A 16,807-nucleotide genomic window follows, 5' to 3' on the forward strand; every position below is an offset into this window, starting at 1 on the left:
ACCAGACAACTCCTCCTAACCAACAGGCTAATGGCAAACTATTTTCATATGTCTGTTTGTTAACTGATTGCTACATTGAATGTGTTTCCTCTCCACCAGACAACTCCTCCTATGAAGACGTGACCCCTACATCCTCAGAGGGACGCAACGAAACTCGATCACAAGGTGAGCAGACAATCCACACATTCATTAATATTAATATTAATTAATTAACACCTTTGCTGGATGATGACCGTATTAAGCTAATGTGTGTTTTGACTACTCCAGAGTATACCTCGAGATGCCCCCTTTATGAACAATACTTGTAAAGTTTGTGTCATGTGGTGCCCCTTTGGTCAAAAAATGGTTGGTACCCCTGGGCGCTGTGCCACTGGCCCATATGGATAATCCGGCCAAGAACAGGATGATGACCTCTAACCAACAGGATAATAATAACATATAGCAGGATTTACACAACATGAACAGAGACACATAGGATGACAACTTTTGTCGGCAGTACGGCATTGTACAATACAATGCTTGTCGCAAAAATCTCTTCGTGCTCATGCCTCATTGATCTGGGCTTTTAAGACCGGCTTCATGTGTGGAGGGTCGTGAGGTGTCCATGAGGTGTTTGTGTTTATGGCCTAAGCTTAACTTCAGTTGCACACAACCAGGAGTGTTACAAATTGTCACACTTGAGGACACGGAAGGAGAGGGAAAAGAGAGCCGGTTTGTTCCGCGTGCTAATTGGGACTGTCTGCTTACTTAGCGGGATGCCATCTGCTGAACTTGGCTGTTGGTAAACAGTGCCGTGACCTCCTCGCCTTCTTACCTCACCTGTCTCTCATCTCCTGCTTTAGAAAGCTCAGCGTCATCCATCTGTCTCACTCACACACAGCCGTGTGTGGGCGTGGGCGTGTGCGTGTGTGTGTGTGTGTGTGTGTGTGTGCGCCCCGCGCATATGTGCGTGTGTGCTTGCGTGTCTCTCAACATGACAAAAAAAGTACAAAGTGCTGTATTTCCATTTTGTCAAGGCAACTCATTTCCTGTATCTGCAAAAAAGCCAATCCTGCCTTTGCATCTCCATGTGTAGTCAGCACCATGCAGACTAGGTTATGCAAGGTTGAGGCGCTCCCCTCTCTCTCATCAGCACAGTGCACATCAGACACACTGCAGAAACAGACGACAACAGGACAGGACCCCACAGGGGGAAAGGGGCAGCGTAGACCTCACATGCTTTGGTCTGAGAGACGGGACTCTAAAATTAACACCAGCCAACTCTACGAACAATTATACAAAAATATCAGAAGGAACATATGTGGAGCTCGTGGCACAATTCAAAGGGGATCAAAATGTCATTTTGATACTGCCATTGGATTACATGCTAAAATTTTCAGCTAAAAACGCAGTTGAGGTCCCATGAAATCGGTGGAAGTGACGTCAATTTTAAGCCCAATCAACCATTTGTCTGGTGGTGAACAAAGTTAATTTAGAGCCCTGCTGTGAGACCATCACACTGTCCAGGGACTAATGATGGAACTTGGTCTACAATGTTGTGTATTTGCATTTTTTAATGTTACGTTAATATACCATCTCTGTGCTTTAAATCAATAAAAATAAAATGAAAGGTGCACTGTGTAGGATGGTGGCCATAATAGGTATTGCAACTATGCTGCTCATTGAAACTGTGCTGTCTGTCTACTGCCAAATTGGATCTTTTCATGAATATTTACAAAATAATAAATTAACATTTACTAATATGATCAAAGTACAGTAAGTTTTGTAGCAAAACATTTTTTGGAAATTCAAAATGGCAGGCAATGGAGAAGCTCCCCAATGCAATTTTTCCAGTCATAATGAAAGAGGTGAAAAAGTCATTCATGAAAAAGGTGTGAATGCGTAGTATGAATTCTGGAAATAAACAATAAAAATATTACACAGTGCACCTTTAAAATGTGGGACATGGCAGAGCAGCAGAAGAGAGCACTGCTCATCTATGGTTGCTCTCTGCTGCCCCCCAGGGACTTGCTTTGTACGTCTGTGTTTAAGTCTGAAGTCTGTCTGTCTGTACATCTGTGTAAGTCTGAAGTCTGTCTGTCTGCCTAATCAGCCTTGCTCTGCTTTTGATTGTTTATGTCTGGAGTCTAGCAGTTACAACTTGACAGGACCTTTTGTTACCAAAAGAGTGTGCGCGTGCGTGTGTGTGTGTGTGTGCGTGTGCGTGTGTTTAATAATACATGCATAAATTTGCCGTATTAATGTGTCCCAACCCAGATGTGTGTTGTGTTGTGTTGTGTTGCTCCCCGCAGTGTCAGCGCTGCAGCTCATTAGCAGAGCTCTGGGGAGACCTCCTCTTCATCATCCTCCTCCTCATCATCATCCTCATCCTCCTCCCTCCTCTGCCTCCTCCCCATTCGCCTCCTCCTCCTCCTCCTCCTCCACCCTCTGCAGGGTACCCTGTAGCATCTGTAGTAGTAAGTGGCTCAACCCTGCACGCCCCGTCTGCCACTGGACACTAACCCCCCAGGGCTCTAAATTAACACCAGCCAAATGCTGCTGAAATGTCAGTTTGGGTGGTAGTAAAGACCAACTTACCAGCTGCTTTGACCCATTAGTGAATGTGTGTTTGGGTAGCAAGGTTAACATCTACTAGCCATTTTGGCTGGTGATGAAAAACGTTAATTTAGAGCCCTGCAAACAACAACGCCCCCCACCCCCCATCTCTCCGTCCGTCCGTCCGTCTGTCTGTCTGTCTGTCTCAGGTGTTGGGTGCAGCACACTGTTAATTACCACTACGAAACCTGTCAACAGAATCTCATCAGAGGTGTCACCACGTTTCACTGTACATCATAATGCACCACTGTGTGTTGGTCGGTCTATCTGTCTGTCTCAGGTGTGGGTGATGGTGCAGCACAGCGTTAATTGCTAATGTCACTACCTGTCATGAGACTGTCTCACTTGGGCCTCACTACACATCATGTCATTGCACATTGGGCATATCTGTGTCTCATGTGTTGGATGAAGCAAAACAGAATGTATTTAATTACTTCTTAACCTGTCACCAGAAATGTCACCACACATTACACTTCTCATCACAATGTACTGTCAAGGAACTTTTCTATTTTGTCAACTCAAATACGTTCCTTGACTGCCGTGTTAAAAAAGAAAAAAAAGATAAGGAGGTGCCTATGTAGTTAATATGAATACCCTAGTAAGCTTTCAACCAAGACGCGAACGGTACCCGGATGACTTTCTATATCTGATCATATTTGCAGTAGGCACACGATGGCTTCTATCTCAGACGTCCGCAGGAGCTCGACAACTGTACAGCCAGTCATTGGTGCCATCAAGGGCGGCCCCTAGTTACGTAAATGACTGTGCTATAGTACGTCCCAATTGTGCTTGCTAGTGGCTAGCTTTCTACAAAGAAGCTACTGGTCAGGGCGTTGTCGTAGCAACTGGTAAGGAGGCAGTGCCTGCGTACCACAGGTTTCGGATGCACCCTTTTTGTCCTTCCTTCCCAAGTCATGCTCCCATTGGTGCACTGGTCTTAAGACGGTCCCCTTTTGTCTCCCACAATACACCTCTTCATCCTCCTCCTGTCACCTCCCTCTGTTCTTCTGGGCCACTCTCCAGGAAGCAGAGTTACTGTATTCGTCCTCCCCTCCCCTACTCCTCTTCCTCCTCTCCTCCCCTCCCCTTCTCTCCTCCTCCCTTCCTCCTCTCCTCCCCTCCTCTCCTCCCCTCCTTTCCTCCCTCCTCCTCTCTTCCTCCTCTCCTCCTCCTCCTCCTCCCCTCCTCCTCTTCCCCTCCTCCACTAATGTCTGTCACTGGGCGCGTGCAGATCCAAGCGTGGCACGGTGCCCATGCTGCCTGCCTGCTTGTGCCATCTGCTACCCCTGTGTGACGTGTGTTCATGTAGTGCCCCTCACACACACACACACACCCACACACACACACACACACACACACACACACACACACACACACACACACACACACACACACACACACACACACACACACACGCTTTCTCTCTCTCGCGCGCGCGCTTTCGCTCTTCCTCCCTTTCTCTCCTCCACCCCCCTCTTCCTTACACACAAAACCCCAAAAGCGCCTGTTCTATTCTCTCCCCAGTCCTCTCGACCTTTCCGTCTCCATAGTAGCAGGACCACCAGTACTTGGTGTAAACACAATAACCATCCATTTACTACTTGCCTACTCTACCCTACACTACCCTACCCTACTCTAGTCTACTCTACCCTACTCTACTCTTCTCTACAGTACTCTACTGTGATCTACTCTACTTGCCTGGTGGCAAACGATGTAGACACACAAGCCAAATCCCCGACTGGTTACATATCCACTAACAATAATCCTCCTCATAATCTCAGATAAACTCTATTGTACAAACTTCACTCTAATAGCTCACGGTTAATGCCACTACTAATGTTGCATGTCCTTTGTTTGGTGTGATGGGCACTTGTGTGGTTTGTTTGATTTGGGGTGTGGTTTGATTCAACTGTTGTGTTTGTTTTTGGATCAAGGTTAATTCTACGGAGACTGTGTGCAGCATGCAGGTGTGCATTGCGGATTTGTTTCAACGGGCACTCACTGACTTTTGTTTGCTTGTTTCTGTTCTCTCTCTCTCTCTGTCTGTCTTTCTTTCTTTGTTTTTTCGTTCTTTCTTTCTTTCTTTCTTTCTTTCTTTCTTTCTTTCTTTCTTTCTTTCTTTGTTCTCTTCCTGTCTGTGGCCTTCCTCCTTCCTCCTCCATCCCTCCCCTCCCCTCCCCTCCAGGCGGCACGGTAAACGGCAACACGAGCCGTCCGCACAGCGAGAGCAGCGGGGAGTTCAGCCTGAGCTTGGAGATGGACGTCGGCTCCAGCGGCAGCAGCCCCGTGCAGCAGCCCTCCGCCTGCGCCTCCTCCACCACCACCACCTCCTCCTCCCTGCGCTCCTCACGCCTCAGCCCCCTGCAGGTCCGCAAGGGACCCCAGCAGGGCCAGGGCCTGGGCACCTCGGCCACCCTCCCGGCCCGCAAGAAGGGCGGCTCCTTGGGCAGCGAGGTAGTCTCTCTGCAGCAGTTCCTGGATGAGAGTGTAGATACCCCTGTGGAGGTGACTAGATCGAATCCCATAGCTCCCTTGTCTGTGCTAGATGTTAGGTGTTGGTGTGATGTAGTGACATGAGTTTGTTAAAAGTTAATGTATTTTGTGTGCGTGTGTGTGTGTGTGTGTGTGTGTGTGTGTGTGTGTGTGTGTGTGTGTGTGTGTGTGTGTGTGTGTGTGTGTGTGTGTGTGTGTGTGTGTGTGTCTTTCCATCTCACCCTCAGCAGTCGGGTAGCCAGGAGAACCTGACGGTGGATTCCCCACGCCTGTCGGGCGGCATTGAGCATGTGCAGAAGGAGCGTGTGAAGGGGCGGGGCATCCTGCGCTCGGCCAGCGGGCGTGTCAGTAGCAGCACCGGCTCCAGCGGAGACTCGGCCGGCCAATCGCGCGCGGGGGGCCCTGGCCGGCCCAGCCTGCGCAAGGCGGAGAGCACGCGGGTGAAGGGTTCAGTCACGCCGCGCTCCAGCCTGTCGTCCCAGAGCAAGGCCGTGTCTGTGTGCGAGCGCCTGGACAGCGCCGCCGCCGCATCCGGCTCCGGCGCGGGCCTGCCCCGGGCCAGCAGCGTCATCTCCACGGCCGAGGGCACCACGCGGCGCACCAGCATCCACGACCTGCTCTCCAAGGACAGCCGGCAGCCCGTGTCCGTCGACCCCTCGCCCAAGCCGCCCTCCAAGGTGGCGCGCTCGGCCACCAGTGCCGGGGAGTCTAGTGAGTACCACCGCCTGCCCACCTCCCTGTCCCTGTCCCTGTCCACCCCACGCCCACACTCTCTCACCACGCCACCACAGTCCAGCACCCCCGCCACCAAAACCACACCGCTGCCCAAGTCTGCCAGCATGCCCTGCACTGGTAACGCCCCCGGCCCAGGCCCTGCCGCTGAGGAGCCCGAGCTCTCCAGCCTGGAGGCCTTTCTGGGGCCCTCGTTCACTGTAGACTCTGTGTTCATGGACTCCATCTTTAGCGAGTCGGTGTTCATGAGTGGCGGGGGTAAGAACCAGGCCATCCTCTCCCTCAACACCTCCCTGGTCAGTAACATCAGCGGCCCGCCGCTTAAACCCAACAACCCCAACCCCAAAGCCCCGTGCCAAGCGGCCCAGGGCAACAAGCCCAACGGCCAGCTGAAATCAACTGCCAGCGCGGCCAATCATAAGCCAGACGGGGAGGGAGGTGTTGGCGTTGGTAATCACGTGATTGGTGCTGCTGACCAGTCCAATTCAGTGAGCTCAGATGACAGCCAAGCACTGTGGTATGAGTATGGCTGTGTGTAAATGTTGGGTGTGCCGACCGCCGCTCTGTGCGACATGTCCTGCTTCTTTTCTTTTCATTTTTTTCTCGGTCAAGGTGCAACCTCTGCATGATTGCTTTAACCCAATCATGGCTTTTTTGTTTTGTTTTGTGTTTTTTTTTCATGATTATTTTTATCATTATTATTTTGCTGTTGTCTTCAACTGTCTGGCTTTTTCTCCAAGTTCACTCTACATTGCTTTCACTCTCTGGTGTGGTGTTTCTTGGAGTCGTTGGTGTGACTTTGACCACCTCTAACTGTTCAATCAAATCGATCCCTCTGGTTTGACTGGTACTGTGTATGGACACTATTCCCTGCCTGCATGTGCAACATTGTAAAACTCCACTCTCCTCCTCTCGACTCCTGAACCAATGGAAAGTCCTTTGTTGGTTGTTTGTTTGTTCTGTCCTTTTGTTTTGATTTTGATATTTAATTTTTCTTCCCACAATGTGTCTTGGTATGATTATAAGCCTTTCGCAAATAACACTATCCCTGTGCACTGTGCAGTATGTACCACTTAAAAAGAATCATTAATATTCCATGTTCCCCTTAAAGTCACCCTTCTCCATGCTCGCACGGCTGGTTCCAAACTTAGCCTGGACTGTGCTACTTTGACATTTAAATTAAGCAATTAGGCTTGTGGAGCAAGTCCCTGGATGGTATGCCTGATAAAGGGCTATTTAGGAGCACGTTGAACAAGCGAAATAGCTTCTTCCAGTCTCTGTTAGTATGACTTGGCCTTTTTACAGATCATCTAATCATAGTTCTTTAAGAAAAGCTTTCCCCAAAGCCTTCCTTGGTCAGTTGTTGTTTGCGTCATTGATTTTGGGTGTATGGAAAGTGTATATTACTTAAAACCTTTTCCCCCTTCATCTATCATAAAACTTAACCTTTTGTTTGTCCACATTATTGAAGGCTGTTGCATAGCCTTTCTTCACCGCACTGCATGGCTTCAGCAGGTCACCGTGTTGTTGTTGTTGATACTGACCTCCATTTTGATGAACTAATCAAAATGAATCTTTTGTCGTGTTCTGCCTCTTTTGTTCTGTGATGATGGGTCCTCACGTTGTGTGTTTTTCTGTTTGTGTTCCTTCCACTTTGGTGTCAAACACAGTGTTGCGGTTGCAATTGAGCTGACCGTGTTCTCATAAAATACAATCAGTGTGGAGAGCAATCACCCATGAAGTGGCCTGTACACCCATACAAAACAAATGCCAACATTCACACACATACATACACAGTTACACGCACATGCAATTCACCACAAGTCTTTTGTTGTTGATTTTGCTATATATATATAATGTTTGCTGTACAGAATAGCATTTTAGAGTTTTTCCTTGAATGCAACATTGGAGAAGATATGGGGTATTTTTGCTTTTATTTCTTTTTTTGTTAAATGATCACCCGCTTTCTAAACGTGTAGTGTTTGCTTGTGGGTTTCAGAGCTACTAGTGGTTATAGAAAATGCCAAATACTTATTCACGTAACACTAGCATAGCATATCCAACTAGATACGGCTGTGGCAGGAAATCAGTGTAACAATAGCAGGTGATTTGTGTTGGTGTCAGTGTTGTAGTTTAGTAGCTTTTAATATTTATTATTTCAGATTGCTTTCAGTGGTGGTCAGTCACCCGCTGTGGCGCTAAATGCATCCCTTATTTATCATGTACATACATATAAATCTCTATCTATTAATAAAAATGTACCTATAGCGCTTTTGTTTATCCGGTTAAAACTCTTGACATGCCTTTGTTCTGCAGATGTGGAAGGGTTACAGGAGCGCAGAAAGTCAAAAAGCAGAACGGGAGAGCAGCAAAGCTCCTAAAACTCGAGCTGTCCCGGCTCCATGTCTCATGGGCCAGAGAGGGTGAGTGTCCTGAACGATCGGCAACGGTAACCATGGGGGGAGAAAAACAAAGATGGATGTGGGAGAGGGGGGGTGGGGCTATTATGGGATAGGGGCTGTGGGTCGGGTGGGCATGTCTCCATGGCAACCTTCCTGAGTGCAGTATTTTAGCAGATGTCCCTGCTGCACGTGCTTGCTTCTGCTTCTGCCCCAGCCTCGCTGCTCCTCTCCTTCTCTCCTCTCCTCTGTCCTGGACTGTGTGCAGACCACCCTGACATCCCTGGCAGGCACGTCCTCAGAGTGCCTACGGCGCCTCCTGCTTCCTCCCCTTGACAGCCTCTTCTCTCCTGCTTCCAGCCTCCCCCCACACGTCTAACGCAGACTTCTCTTTTCCCTCTGCTCTGTATCTGTCCAGTGAACCATTCTCCCCTCTCTCTCTCTCTCTCTCCTTCTTCCTTCCTGGGTGTGTATGGGGATGGGGGTGGGATGAAGCAGACTCTGGGTGTCATCCAATCAGGTTGTGATCCCTGCCCAGGCCCGTGTCCATGTCCTCTCTCTGTCCAGCATGGCTGCTGTCCCGTACCTGACCTGTACTGCTCTCCCCGCCCCAGCCCAACGTAATCCTGTCCCCCTCTACACACCCAGTGCATGCCAAGCTGCTCCTCCTACCTGTTTGTCTGTTTATATATCTGTATGCAGGGCTCTGAATTAACTTATCATATTTTTTCATCACTAGCCAAAATGGCTTGTAGATGTGTATCTTACTAGCCAAACACACACTTACTAATGTCTCAAAGTGGCTCGTAAGTTGGTCTTTTCTAACAGCCAAACTGAAATTTCTCCAGCATTTTGGCGGGTTGGCTGGTGTTAATTTAGAGCCCTGGCTGTGTGTCTTTCTACTCCTCACCATGCCTGTCTCTAATCTCATTTTCCGTTTCTGTTTGTTTCTCTTCCTCTCTCTCTTTCTTCTCCTCTATTCTCTTATCTTCTCTCCATCATTCTCTTCTGTCTGCCTCCGACTCAAGAGAGAGAAGTGGCCTTCGAGCGGCCAATCAGAAGCCAGTAAAAAGCGTTGGTCCCCCCCAACTGAGATGGTCTTCACTCAGACATGATTGTATATGTGTTTAAAAAGGAACAGACGAGACCCCCCATTCTGTAAAGAAACTTTTAAAAAGAAACAAACACTTCTTCCCTTTTCCTTGAATCAAGGAAATCAAAAACCGACGTCAAGAAAGAAATGTTAACGCAGCTGTTGTTTTTGTTTTGTTCCGTTTTCTTTTTATAATCCGATAGTTTGTTTTGTCCTCCTTAACCTATTGCACTGCTATGGTGAAAAGAAAAACAGACTGCACTCGTAAAGTGGACCCAGTGTGTTGGTGCCAATGCTCACTCTCGTGAGACTAGCCAGAGTGATCTTTCTGAAGCAAGCCTGAGGAGTGAGCTTTGCTTTCTAATGCGACTCTGAGGAGAGGCCTCACCGTGGGCACCCCACCTCCTCTATGTGACTTTCAAATGGGCTGGACTTCTTTTTATTTTTGTTCTTTTGTTTGTTTTGTTTTCCTTGCAAACCTGCCAGCCAGCCAGTCTTTGTATTATAAATGCGCATGAAATATTGTTACCAACATCTTATAGGAATTAAAAAGTGGGGCGGCAAAGACGACGTTGACGCGCCCCCTGCAGCGAAAACTACAGGACCGCAGCCGCTGCAGAAGAAGAAGCAGCAGCAGCGCATGTTTGATAATAATTCAAAAGAAAACATACGGACAACAAGGTCAGCCACATCTGCATGGAGCAAAAAATACAATCAACACAAACTACCCCCACCCCACGCCTCCTCCAGAACTCTTCCCACCCTCCATCCAGACGTCCCTCGTCAGCCTTTTCTTGGATCAGCGTGTGGTGTGGTATGGTGGTGGACCAGAGAGACCTGAGCTGTCGTCCGTCGAGATGCCAAAAGTGGAACGCCTCCCTTCTGTTGGTGGACTAAAAGCAAGCGGTTTCTCAGAGTGTGTGTGTGTGTGTGTGCGCGCGCGCAAGTGGTTTGTCTGAGTGTGTGTGTGTGCAAGTGGTTTGTGTGTGTGTGCGTGCGTGCGTGCCAAAAGGTGCAGGCAGGTCAGGTCCTCTGTGGGCGAGGGGAGGGGATGGGAGGGGGGTAGCTCTTATGTGTGTGTGCGTGTTTTCTGTGTGTATGTGACTATGATTACTGTGACCGTGAAAAGTCTAGCATTTGCTTCCTTTTTCCACTTTTTTGCATAAATCCATTTGATGTGATAAATCCTGGAGACTCCCGTGTCATTTCTTGTTTTTCTGGTTCACACACACACACACACACACACACACACACACACACACACACACACACACACACACACACACACACTGAAGTTTTGAGAGAACACAACTTGAACAGGCACAGACACCATTAATCTTCCTCAGTGTTACATTTATCAGAGTTGACACTTGACACTTAAATGAGTTTATGCAATACTTTAAAGTACGTTGATTGACAGCATAATTAAGGCTTGGCACGGGACATGATCGCTTCACATGAAGGTACAGGCTATGGGCTTGGAGGGTTTTGTAACATGGAGGTGGTGAAATGCATACAGCGGCGACGGGGTATTACAGTAGCCTATGCCGTTATAGTCACTTCACCTGGATAAGTTCAAGTTGTGGACCAAATAATTAGACATTTTTTGCACTGATCCCGAGTTCACCTCCCATTTGAAATCCCCACTTGGACCTCAGGAAGTGTCGCTGAGCATCTGTAGTGTCCAGGGCTCTAAATTATGTTGTGTTTTTTGTCACCGGCCAAAATGGCTATTAGATGTTAATCTTACAAGCCAAACACACACCTCGTAAGTGGCTCGTAAGTTAGTCTTTTCTACCAGTTACGTAAACTGAAATTTCACCAGTATTTGGCCAGTTGGCTGGTGTTAATTTAGAGCCCTGGTACTGGTAGTGTCTTCTACTCAAAGATCTGCAGCACCGGCTTGTGTCCAGTCTCTTTCAGGAACTTGATGAGGTCGTATGGTTTGAGTCCCATGGTGGCGGCGTTGGTCATGGGGTGGAAGTAGATCCTCTCGTGCCCCCCATCCAAGAGGTCACTGTCCAGGACAAAGTTGACACTCTTCTCCTTGTCACAGAAGAGGGCTAGCGCGGTAGCACAGCCCTGTCCCACTTTAAGCTTTTCCAGCATGATGGCCTCGTCGGCAAAGCGCAGGTTCCCACTGCCCACGCCCAGCTTCTTGGCCAGGTCGTTCAGGTTGACCTGGCGGTCGTGCCGGGTTGAGACCAGCCACAGGCCCTTCTTCTTCTTGTCTTTCAGGAAGAGGTTCTTGGTGACCGCACCGCTCAGGTGCTCCACATGAGGCATCATCTCCTCCACAGTGAACACCTAAAAGGGGACACACACACACACACACACACACACAGGTGTAATGTTAGGTGTGGATGGTGGAGTCATATCCATACCACATTTGAGATAAACCCAGCTTGTCCCCACCACTTTTTCACAAACATGATGCAAAAAATAGCATGTCCACACTATTTGCCATATTCCCCACCACTTTCCAAGACAGACCTACACCTTTGTACATGTGCACACACACACACACACACACAAATACCACAGTCGTCACCGGCAATGTGTGAATACAAAGTGTGGAGTGAGAGGGTGAGAAGGGCCAAAAAAATAAGTGAGTTTCACTCCTAAGGAGAGAATTCCCTGAACCACACACTCCCTTATGAAAAAAATAACTGCAGTTTACAGTGTTTTCATGTCCAATTCACTTGTTTAAACAGGTTTTTTTTCTGTACATATTACTGCATGCATTCAGTACACTAAAAGCCTAGCCTGGCAATCCTTCAGTATTTTGCAGGAAAACTTCAGTTCTTATTATGAATAACTTAACTCAGTACAACATAGTGTTTTTCATAACGGCTCACATAACTGTTAGGAGCTTATATGCAGCAAAACCTGGTGCAAATAATTGTATAGCAGTCAGATTGGATGTCGGCAGTAGTAAGCTTATAATACAGTGTCATGCCATCCACATTTCAGTGAATTTCACGTGCGTCTTCATTGAAATGCATGGTTTCTTCCAATCTACCATGATACATTGTGTCCATATGACATCTACATTCTGTGCTGTGCCTGCGAAAAGACCAGATATGGCTCTAGATTGAATTGTCCAGATGATGCATAAAGTGAAGACCTGGTGAAGAACTATTCAGCACACCATCAAGCTGCTTGAACGCTGTTGTTTTCCTTTTTGTTGCTATGAAATGGTTGAAGCAGAGATAATAGCTTTCTTTTTTCTATTATGAAGGCGAGTAACGCCACCGATGTGCAACTAGGCGTGATTTCACACATCTGGCGTGTCTTATGTAGGCCAAATGACCTTTTTGTTTTGAATAGTGCGATTGCGACCTCTGCTGGACACTGAATTCAAGTACAGCAAAACGTCACACGACACGTGTCATACCCATAGACATAGATGGTCATGCCTCCGGTTCAAGCATGGTACGGAAGCACAAACCTATTATACACAACACAACAAAGAATACATTCGTGCACGACACGAAACCCTAGCTGTTTGCATCGCGTAGAACTATGATGCAAATCGAGTAGAACAATGATGCAAATCGAGTGACAACTTTTCAATTCGGTACAATGTTCAGCCTGAGCCTCAGATTGTGTTGACTTGCCTCTGGGTGGTCAACAGACACCGTTTCGATGCCAAGTTCTTCTAAAAACTTCTCCAGGTCCTTGCGAAGTTCCGCTGACCCCATTGTAAGAATCCAATCGGTCTTGTCGGGTATTTACTATGAACTCTTCTGTTCTCACAACTTCGAAAATGAATTGACTCAAAATAACTCGTACTCAGGAGCACCCATTTCATTGTCTTCACAATCACGCATGCGCGAAAATGCAGCTCGTTGATTGGTTGGCTTCTTGGCCAGAATGACAAGACAACCGGCACACCATGTGTCTATCGAGATCAAATTTAGTCTATTAAACCATTTCAGGACGAATTAGTAATTAAGTCTTATAGTCAAGGTGATGACACCAAGTCATAAACACGGGCACTGTAAAAACAGTTTCATCTCCAGTCAATTGGACTAATGATGTTAGATTGCCACACCCCTCCAGCTTCAGTGAATAGACGTATGCTAATCAAATATCCTTTCAAATTGCATAGCTACCCTCATGCTTTCACTTGATGCTGAAACCATGCCAGAGGTAAACCAAATTGCTGAACATGAGCTTTTTACATTTGGCAATTGCAGCCCAGAACTCAGTCATGTCAAATTTCAATTACCCTAAATACTTATCACCCAAACCCTCAAACAATCACCCAAGTTTAATTGAACAGGTAAAAGGAAAGACAGCGATGACAAAGTAATGCGTGTTGTGAACAATTTATTTGATTAGTCCATCAGATCACTTGTCCTCGGGCTTGTTGAAGCAGTAAGTGAGACAGCACTTTCCGCAGTAGTGCCTGTCGAAGTGGCTGGCCATGAACACTCCAGCACCGCACTCATCTGCTGGGCACTCACGACGCAGACGGTGGATCTTGCCATTTTCGTCAACCTGAAATGACAAGGGCATTTGTTTAGGCCTCAACGTAGACACTACGTCCCATTCCACTTAAGACTGTACAGCCACACCCCATTCATGTTCTTTACATTTCATACATCAGTGTCATGTTTATTCCCCCCAAGTGCCAGTATTCTGCCAAAATTGGATGCTTCATTGAAATGAGCCAAAAGTCCACACATCCCCAACTCAAATGGCTGGCCCTGGAGCGGTTTGTAACTCTGCTCCTGTTTATAACTCCTTGTAGGCCTCATCATTGGTCCAAATTCAAGAGGATTTTTTTTATCTGGAGAAGGCCAATGATCCCCCAATACTTGTACTCAGCACAATGGAAAAAGTCCTGAACCATGAAATGAAACCAGCCCCGCAAAACTCAGTGTGACAAAAAAAGATGCATCAAAAACACGTGAGAGAAAGCGTGGGTGTGTGCATGTGAACTGATGCAAGGCCAATTGATGTACTCAAATGTGTGCCATGCATTTACAGCAATGTGCAATAATGTACCAGTATATTAGGTCTTTGCGCATGTTTGTATTTGTGTAAGCTGTCAGACACCGTGATTAATAAAAGTACTCTACTAAATACATAATTTGCTTTTCTTTTGCCAGTCAGCCACTGCTTTGGGCATATGGCTAATTGAAGCAGATCTACATGGTCTCCTTCAGTCCAGCCACTTCAGTTCATGAACACTCAAAGATCACCAGAAACCACAAAAGCGCTTACACAAAATGTGCCTCTAGTAGGTGAATGCAGAAGCGATTCTAGGGTCAGGTGGGGCCCCAAGAAAATTCAAAGGAATAAACATTTGACAAAATAATCACTACTGTAGTCAAGTGAGAGTTGTTCATCAAATATGGGCTTGGGGATCCCTAAGCGGCTGCCTGCCTAGCCTGCTGACAAGATGCGCTGATCTCACCTTGTAGTACTTGAGCACGGCGAGCTTGACCTTCTTCCTCTTGTGCTTGTTCTTCTTGGGGGTGGTGTAGGACTTCTTCTTCCTCTTCTTGGCACCTCCCCTCAACCTAAGCACCAGGTGAAGGGTGGACTCCTGCACAACACATTCACAGCACCAACACGTCAAAGCACGTCACACATCAACATCCATGTGATCCTCTGATGAAGACGGAGGCTATACTGTCGAAACATACTTCAGACATGTATTTGCCAGAAGAAAAATGTAGAGGTTTTACTCCAGCAGTTAGACGTAATTTATGTCACATCTGCGTCAACCAACAATCCATGTGTGCGTGTGAGTCAAAGCTGTCCAACGTGAAATTGTCAGTCAGTGCTGACTGATACTTTTGCTTACTGTAACTGTGAAAAACATGATTTTCAATTTTTTGAAAAGTGAATGTATGAAAGCCGAGCCAAAATTTTTTTTTTGCATTTACAGTAAGCAAAAGTATCCGTTACACTGAAGGACAATTTCATGTTGGACGTCTTTGTCCCGTGTATACAAGGAAGGCAGCATGAGAACTTTGCATGAAAAATGCTTTGTTTCTTTTGCAAATCACGTTTGCATGCAGAGTTGAAAAATACATTCTCAAAGTTAATGATAACTTCCAAACGTTGTGTACCCTACTTGTCCCATTTCTAATGCAAGGCATTAAGCCAAGTCTCTCAGTTCTGCATACAGCTCAGTGATGCCACTATTGTAAGATGGGCCCAATAAGCCACACATAAAAACTAATTCCAGTCAAACACTTCCAAGTTTTACCTTCTGAATATTGTAGTCAGACAGAGTGCGACCATCCTCAAGCTGTTTGCCGGCAAAGATCAACCTCTGCTGGTCAGGAGGGATACCTGGGAAGACAGGGAGTATTGTGTAAGTGTTTTATAAGTATTGTTCAGCTGTGCACAATGTTGGTTTTCATGTCAACAATGTCAGACTGTACAACACTTGTCACTATAGTACCTTCTTTGTCTTGGATCTTGGCCTTGACATTTTCAATAGTATCTGAAGGCTCAACCTGGAAAACGAAAAAAGAAAATTACTGTTAGAGTTCGTGATGTCCAACATTACCTCTTATACAACAATACAGTGCCCGTGTCTTCTAAAACAACACAGCATGACGGGCAAATCTCACAGGATACGACAGACAACTTCCAATGACAAGCATCATTTTAAGTGATTGCTCCGTTTAGAGAACTTCAAGATCACTTGTCTGCAATAGCGTGAGCCTTGAGGGACTGAAAAGGTGCATGCAGAAGATAATGTAGCCGGTTATGGCATTACACGTGTTTATAACATTTGGACCATGAGTGACTTAGCCAACTTAAGTTGCCTAGCATTATTACTAGGACTGTGACTGTGAGCCCAAACGTTGTGGTGTGATGGGCTCTATTTACTACCACTCTGATAAACAAGATCGCATTTCAAACCGGTCTGTTCCGATGCAATATCCATATCCCATAATAACACTTTGAAGAAAGCGTGTGGCCCGAAAATCCAGGGAGCTATCCGGTAATGTTGCTACCTAGCATCGTGCTGCCAGCGCATACAAGCAAGACCAAGGCAGGGGCTCACCTCGAGGGTTATAGTCTTCCCCGTAAGGGTTTTGACGAAAATCTGCATTTTGGCGAGCTTTCCACCTGCATAAAAGAATAAGAATAACCTTCAGTTAATTCTGGTGGCTCGGAAGTCAGGAATAAAGGTGATTTTACGGTCAAAAAACACTTAAAACTAGGAGCCACACTTACCACAAGCCTCTCGCTAATGGCGGAACATGAGAAGAGGGCTTTCCGACCGTGCGACGGGGTTTTCTTAGGAAATGAGAAGGGGCATAGGTGGCCGTGCATTTGCCTAGTGGGAAAAAACAACACACACGTTATTTTAATTTAACCAAAATCACAACGGGTAAAATATACCAGTTATGTTTTACTCTGCTGGAAACAACTAACATTACGCTATTAAATAGTTAACATTTTTTTAAATCCGTATTTAAATAGGGGACCTCGTACTGCCGTCCCCATGGCAACTTCT

At 46.7% G+C, this 16,807-nt stretch overlaps 3 protein-coding genes across 7 annotated transcripts in view; 1 reads left to right on the plus strand and 2 right to left on the minus strand.

Annotated features, from left to right (window-relative positions):
- The window catches only part of LOC134441292 (girdin-like), a 100,914-nt gene extending 90,417 nt beyond the window's left edge, over positions 1-10,497 (plus strand). Inside the window, exons 32-37 of one of the 5 annotated variants that reach the window (XM_063191543.1) lie at positions 100-165; positions 2,292-2,456; positions 4,781-5,100; positions 5,316-5,799; positions 8,137-8,243; positions 9,248-10,497. In XM_063191543.1, the coding sequence (XP_063047613.1) occupies positions 100-165; positions 2,292-2,456; positions 4,781-5,100; positions 5,316-5,799; positions 8,137-8,201 (1,100 nt within the window). In that variant the 3' untranslated portion in view covers positions 8,202-8,243; positions 9,248-10,497. The other 4 variants (XM_063191539.1, XM_063191540.1, XM_063191541.1 and 1 more) reach the window with 4 other exon arrangements.
- A 147-nt stretch (positions 10,498-10,644) lies between these two features.
- Positions 10,645-13,419, minus strand: prorsd1 (prolyl-tRNA synthetase domain containing 1). The gene is made up of 2 exons (XM_063191677.1): positions 12,933-13,419; positions 10,645-11,619 (listed from the first exon to the last, which is right to left on the minus strand). Exons 1-2 carry the CDS (start codon positions 13,014-13,016, stop codon positions 11,191-11,193), a joined length of 513 nt encoding a protein of 170 aa, XP_063047747.1. The 5' UTR covers positions 13,017-13,419; the 3' UTR covers positions 10,645-11,190.
- Positions 13,420-13,630: 211 nt separating this feature from the next.
- On the minus strand, positions 13,631-16,604 carry rps27a (ribosomal protein S27a). Its single transcript, XM_063191676.1, has 6 exons — positions 16,525-16,604; positions 16,352-16,416; positions 15,740-15,794; positions 15,542-15,627; positions 14,741-14,872; positions 13,631-13,818 (listed from the first exon to the last, which is right to left on the minus strand). Exons 2-6 carry the CDS (start codon positions 16,397-16,399, stop codon positions 13,669-13,671), a joined length of 471 nt encoding a protein of 156 aa, XP_063047746.1. The 5' UTR covers positions 16,400-16,416; positions 16,525-16,604; the 3' UTR covers positions 13,631-13,668.
- Positions 16,605-16,807: the final 203 nt, after the last annotated feature.

Source organism: Engraulis encrasicolus, chromosome 24 (genome assembly GCF_034702125.1).
Source record: "Engraulis encrasicolus isolate BLACKSEA-1 chromosome 24, IST_EnEncr_1.0, whole genome shotgun sequence".
Classification (NCBI taxonomy): Eukaryota; Metazoa; Chordata; class Actinopteri; order Clupeiformes; family Engraulidae; genus Engraulis; species Engraulis encrasicolus.

What these genes read in the sequence shown, in the direction of transcription:
- prorsd1 (XM_063191677.1), bottom strand. Translation starts at nt 13,016, where the DNA reads ATGGGGTCAGCGGAACTTCGCAAGGACCTGGAGAAGTTTTTAGAAGAA. An exon ending in TGTCTGTTGACCACCCAGAG is followed by an intron (nt 11,620 to 12,932) that starts GCAAGTCAACAC and finishes GTCCCCTTTTAG; the next exon opens with GTGTTCACTGTGGAGGAGAT.
- rps27a (XM_063191676.1), bottom strand. Translation starts at nt 16,399, where the DNA reads ATGCAGATTTTCGTCAAAACCCTTACGGGGAAGACTATAACCCTCGAG. An exon ending in CTGACTACAATATTCAGAAG is followed by an intron (nt 14,873 to 15,541) that starts GTAAAACTTGGA and finishes TGTGTTGTGCAG; the next exon opens with GAGTCCACCCTTCACCTGGT. An exon ending in CCGTGCTCAAGTACTACAAG is followed by an intron (nt 13,819 to 14,740) that starts GTGAGATCAGCG and finishes TTGTCATTTCAG; the next exon opens with GTTGACGAAAATGGCAAGAT.